The 6,000-nt window shown below is 35.6% G+C and overlaps 1 protein-coding gene across 3 annotated transcripts in view; it reads left to right on the top strand.

Annotated features, from left to right (window-relative positions):
• The window catches only part of Dhit (regulator of G protein signaling double hit), a 63,682-nt gene that overhangs the window by 32,138 nt on the left and 25,544 nt on the right, over positions 1-6,000 (top strand). For 2 of the 3 annotated variants that reach the window (XM_017615619.1, XM_017615676.1), the window contains 3 exons: positions 1,401-1,712; positions 1,877-2,287; positions 2,604-2,612. In XM_017615619.1, the coding sequence (XP_017471108.1) occupies positions 1,878-2,287; positions 2,604-2,612 (419 nt within the window). In that variant the 5' untranslated portion in view covers positions 1,401-1,712; position 1,877. Of the gene's footprint in view, positions 1-1,400; positions 1,713-1,818; positions 2,288-2,603; positions 2,613-6,000 lie in introns of those variants that run through there. The other variant, XM_017615747.1, reaches the window with a different exon arrangement.

Genomic DNA, 6,000 nt, shown 5'->3' with positions numbered 1-6,000 from the left:
AAGCAAGTTAGGATTTTCTGCTTTTCACCACGTGAAAAAGCATCTCATCTTCCATCCGAATCAACCAAAAAGTGAAAATTGATTTTTTGACACCTAAGCCCCCTTTCCGTAGACCAGGTCACATATATAAAAAATCATATATAAACAATCAGAGGTAGATATGGAAGATATACCTTATATAGCACCAATCTAAGTGATTTTGACTGCTGTATGATCGGTGTGTAACACAATTTAATGGTTTTAGCTTCCTATATAAAGGAGTCATATCATAAAAACTTTTATCTGAACAATCAGTGGTATAGGGGATAAAGCTTATACAGCATCGATTTTGACGATTTTCTTAGTAGATTTTTTATGATTATTTATAAAATATCTCACGAAATTTCTCGGTTTATGCTGTCCAAATAAAGGAGTTTTACAGTAAAACCCCATATCTGAACAATCAGTTGTATGGAGGCAATAAATAGGTCCGATCTTTCTCATTTTTTCGGTAAACTTTCTATTGATAATGAGCGAAAATTGTTTTGTTTCTAGCTATATAAATGAAGGAGTTCTCTTTCTTTGCAATATTTACTCTATCTTATCAATTTATTTAAACTGCAATTTTCAAATAGGTGCCAACTCTCTAATCATTTTTCTCCTGTATTTTAAGTTACACTGCTAGCAATGTACTGATGGCAATTTCATTCAATTTCATGCATTAGTTTTAGAGTGATGCGCATACAAACATACAGACAGACAGAAAAAATTTCTAAAATGTTGTTTTGGCTTCTGTTGCCCCAACAAAGTCCCCACATATAATTTTTCTTTAATATCAAACTATAATATACAGATATTGGCTTGCCACAATTTTATTTATTGTATAGATTGCCAAGTTTGGTTTGGAGACAAACTAATTTCGACGTTGTGCCATCTGCATTGTAATTTTTCGTTCACTGAAGATGGCACGGTGCCGAAGGCCGTCTTGTCTACAAGCCAAACTTGACAAGCGATGACAGAAATTCGTTCTAAAATAAATCATATTCCCGCCTTGTCGGGAAAATCAACAAAAAAATTTATTATTTGAGTCAGTATAATTTTCTGATGAAGTCCATATGATTTTTTTTGATCCGTTAGGAAATTATTTCGACCAGACTGACTGGTCTATAGCAGTTTTTATACCGATGAACTCAACCTACAAAGTTTATTATAAAAAAAAAAATAGTGTTATAGCAACTAACAACCCAACAGCGTCTAAGTGAAAGTCATATAAAGCTTAAATAATCTAAAAATCTAATGAGATTCTAAAAGCTGAGGGGTACTCAATTTCCATTTTGTATATTAACTAAGCACTTTAGCGTAAATAACTTACCGGAAATTATATTTCATTCAACTGATATTATATTCCTCTCATTTTTCAGATATTGTGCGCTTTGCAGAACCTGTCACATCTCAATTTACGCTCCTTCACTTCGTCCGCCGCCTACGCAGTGTCAGCTACCAACGGAAACCACAAAACCTAAGCTACATATCCTCGAGCTGTGAATTGCAGGTGTGCTATTACCACTGCTACATTACAAAGTGCAGCGCCGGCGTTGACAGTTGAAAAGAACGAAATTGACGCGCTGACAGGCAGCGGAAGGTGCTGAAAGTGGGCGACGAGGCGGAGTAGCCAGCGAAGAGACGATTTAGCGACGCAGGGCGTAGGCAACCAAAGGAACCATAAATATTATGTGAGTACTAAAGCGAAGTGGAGGTGTATGATAAAATGTTGAAACATGTTGCGCATACGCCATATTGCACTGACCTTTTCATTCACGCACACACACACATCCACTATATGCAACTTACGCTAATTCGTGCATATTTTTTGCACTTTTTTACTTTCTTTACGTAGAATGTCTTGCACCGTATCAGAGCTACCGTCGGGATGTCACCTCCGTGGCATCAGCACTTCTTCGTCGTCGGTAGTGGTGGCGGCGGCCGCAGCAGCAGCTGCACAGAGTGGTGGCGGTGGTAGTGGTAGCAATAGTGGTGGTCTCAATACGGGCGGCATACATGTGGGCGGCAAGCTCACTACGACAAGTGCGATGGGCGCAACAACAACAAGTTTGCGCGGTGGTTCAACGGGGAATGCGGGGGCGAGCTTACTGCCCGAGACGATGATGACGGGCACGACGACGACGACGGCAGCGGCAGCGGCAGCAGCGGCGGCGGCAGCGATGACAGCAAACACAACACAACGACAGCAGCAACAATCACAGAAACCCTGCTGCTTTTGTTGGTGTTGCTGTTGCTCATGCTCGTGGTAAGTGGGGTCAACCGATTGGAAATGAAATAAAATCAAATGAAAAAGGCGAAGGGCTTCACTTGACGCTGGCACGCCGGCAGTGAGGGGCGGGGCGCGGCGCGGCATTGTTTTGATATGCTGTGCACTTTCTTGCTGCTAAATATGTATTACACTTCAACGTTGAAATTCCACAGCTTGATGCATACTTTGAATTTCGTGTAACTGACAGTTTTCTATTTGCTCTCACTATTTTTCTCTTTTTTTTGTTCTTTTTTTTGTGTGTGCATATTTCTTGCGTTGGATGCTGTTGGCATATTGCTACCGTACATTGCAGGGCAAAATGGTGAGTAAAATTTATTAAAGATATGTAATATTAAATTAGTTTTTAAGTGCTGAAGAATTTTACAAAGAGGATTTAAAATTCTTTACTACAAACTCAGAAGACTAAGTTAATAAAAAGTTAGAGAGGGAGAAAAAGAAATTGCGTGGGACGTTGTGTGTATTTTTAGACGTGTGCTTGTATGTATAGCTACAAAGTGGAGCTAAATAGAGAATCTGTTGGCGAAAGGTTTATCATACGACACGGTGTACCTACTGGACTTTTATTAATTTTGCTCACTGATTTAATACAATGAAGCTTTGCGTTTAAGCAGCTGGTCGCTATATTATTATTATTATTTACTCAACGCAAACTTATTATTTAAAAGTTTTAATTGCAGTAAATGAAGTTTGTTACAACGAACTGTGTACTGTGAATTAACCAATCTTAGATACGCAAAATACTTCGATTAGGGTAGGGTTGGCTGAGCTATAGCTTGTTAGGGGGGAGGGGGAGGGGGAGCACTCGTAAGCAGGTATGAAGAATGTTTAGTTTTGGCGCTGGTAAATTTTGGGAAATATTTAAGAAACGATGATTTGGTTTTATTCAAAATGTGTCTTATATTTTTGGATAATAAACAACTGGTGATTTTTATTTCTATTGCTTAGACATTAATAAATAAGTGAAAAATATATTTGCCATAGCTCCGAATTTTTTTTAAATTCTCTCAGAGCTAATTGTGAATTTTCGAAACGTTTAGGGTCCTTTCGCGATTTTTGAAGAATTTAATTTTCTCATTGTTTCTTATTTAAAAAATTATCCCTTCTTCTTACACTAACCGCATAATCGTTTGTGGTTTACTACGCTTTTACTATTTGTTGGATATTCATTCGAACCACTGTTAAATATATAGAATTACGTATTAGTCAGTGCTCCAAATCAGTGCTAAGAGTTGAGGTTTTCTATCTTGGCTGTACTCATTCATCACTGCGCACACTTAGGCTACCATGGGCTCATTGATTTGACGTATTGGAGACGCCTTGTGCCCCTGTTTTTATCTTAGAAATAAAATCATTGAGTAGCTCTCATGAAGCTCCCAAAATCGTAGAGACTAGCTGAATCCGATTCAGCTAAACATACAAAAGAGACTAGTAAAGAAACGAGCCTCGACGACCTCTCGCCAATGTAGAGCAGAGAAATAGGTAGTGATCTACGCTTTAGATTTTTTCTGTATCATGTAAAACAGCATGGGACGCACCAACTCTATGTACATACATACAAACAGTTGACCATGTGAGGCTTCGAGCCCCATTTTTCATCATTGCTGATTTACAGGGCAGTAATAGCTTTCTTGTTACGCTCTTCAGCATTGCGCTGACAGGTTAGCTTTTTTTTGAGGCTAGCGGAGCTGGCTATACTCCTCCTCCTCCCCATAAGGTAAAGAAGAAATATGGCGCCCATCTCCTTCTGTTATTCCTCTCGCAGTGATATTGACAGAATCGCTGTTTCTGTGACGTCACATTTGTGCAACTTGTTTACATTTTTCTTGCAAAATGTCTTCTTATTCTTGCATTCTTGGAGAAGAGTTCTCAAAAAATGCATCCCTATATTCACTGAATTATTCAAAAAGTCCTTATAGTTCCGAACCTGATCGCTGGCTGGCTAACCAATAGCCAGGTATTTCCGTAATATGCTTTACATTCTGTTCATCGAGCAATGACGGTATCGATCGCGATAATCCACTTGTGTCAAGTTTAGTCCTCATTTTAGTAGCTAATCTGGACTTCTGTTTACTTTTTAGACAGCGCGTCTCTGTGAGGGTTGAACACTTGCATCCAGCTTCCGAGGTCTTGTGCATTGAGCAAAAAAAAAAATATTTAAAAAAAATTAAAAATCAACGCAATTTTTTTTTAACCGGCTAAAAATTCAGATTAAAAAGTTCAAAATTTTGATACAAACTTTTTGAATTTCTCTGAGGACTGTATAAATCTTTAAAGTTCTATTTATGTACATATATGCTTTTGCACGATATTCTTTTAAAAAAATTACTTTAAAACCTTGCACATAATTGACAAAAATCACTATGTACCCATTTTTGCACTTCACAGTATGTCCAGTTTTCAAATTACCAAATATGAATGCCCAGTTTTTGAATGACTAAAATGTATGTCCTGTTATTTAGTAAATGTAAATTTTGTCTAGTTTTTGAATGACCAAAATTTAATTTCCGGTTTTAAATGATGAAGTTTATGTCCGACTTTTAAATAATTAACAATTTTTGCATAGTTTTTAAATTGCCAAAAGTTATGTCCAATCTTTCGATTCCTAAAATTTTATGTCCAGATTTTTAACTACTAAAATTTATGTCCAGCTTTTTAGTTATTAAAAATTTTGTCCAGTCTGAATGAATGACCAAAAATCTACTTATATCCAGTTTTTAAATCGCCAACGTTGCATGCAGTTTTAAAATAAAAAAAAAAGTATTTTTAAGTTATTAAAAAAGAAATGTCCAGGTTTTAAATTGCCAAAAAATATTTTCTTAATTGCCAAAAATTTTCTAATAATTTCCAATAATTTTCTAAGAATTGTAACCACAAATAATATCTAGTTTCTAAATTGCCAAAAGTTAGGTGCAGTTTTTAAAATACCAAGTATTTATGTCCGGTTTTTTAATCACCAAAATTCAGGTGCAGTTTTATGATTTATACAAATTTATTTCCATTCCTTGAATGAAAAAAAATGTATGTGGGTTTCTAAATGATGAACAATTTATGTCCAGTTTTTAAATTGCCAAAAGTTAGGTGCACTTTTTGAATTAAAAAAAATATGTTTTTAAAATTATCGAAAGAAGTTTATGCCCGGTTTTCAAATAACCAAAAAATTTATGTCTAGATTTTAAATTAACAAAAATTATTTCTAGTTTCTTATTTGCCAAAAATTGATGTCCAATTTCTGAACGACTAAAAATGTATAAACCAAAAATTATGTATATACAATTTTCAAAATTGCCTAAAAATTATGTATATACAATTTTTAAAATTGCCTAAAAATTATGACAAGTTTTTAAATATCTAAAAATTAGGTCGCAAGTGTGTCCTTTTTGAAAGTCAAAGAGTTTCATATGTTCAGTTTTTAGTTGATGAAAAATTTGAGTTCAGTTTTTAATGACTAAAAACTAATGCGCAGTTTTAAGATTCACAAAAATACATGTCAAATTTATTTTCGGATTTTAATTTATCGTAACCTGTTTTTAGCTTTTCAAAAACTTTAGCGCAACCATGTCGAACGTTCGCACACACAAACAGACAGCAAGAATTTGAATACCAAAGGTAGGTCTAAACGATTCTACTGACAAGCAGTTAATTTCTCATTCATTCCTCGTGCCCGGGGTCCTCATTCTCCATCGCATGTG

This window comes from Rhagoletis zephyria, unplaced genomic scaffold (genome assembly GCF_001687245.7).
Source record: "Rhagoletis zephyria isolate East Lansing unplaced genomic scaffold, Rhagoletis_zephyria_1.1 Rzeph_scaffold_00001, whole genome shotgun sequence".
Classification (NCBI taxonomy): domain Eukaryota; kingdom Metazoa; phylum Arthropoda; class Insecta; order Diptera; family Tephritidae; genus Rhagoletis; species Rhagoletis zephyria.
The sequence above is the reverse complement of the archived record's forward strand: the minus strand, read 5'-3'. Positions and strand labels throughout refer to the sequence as shown.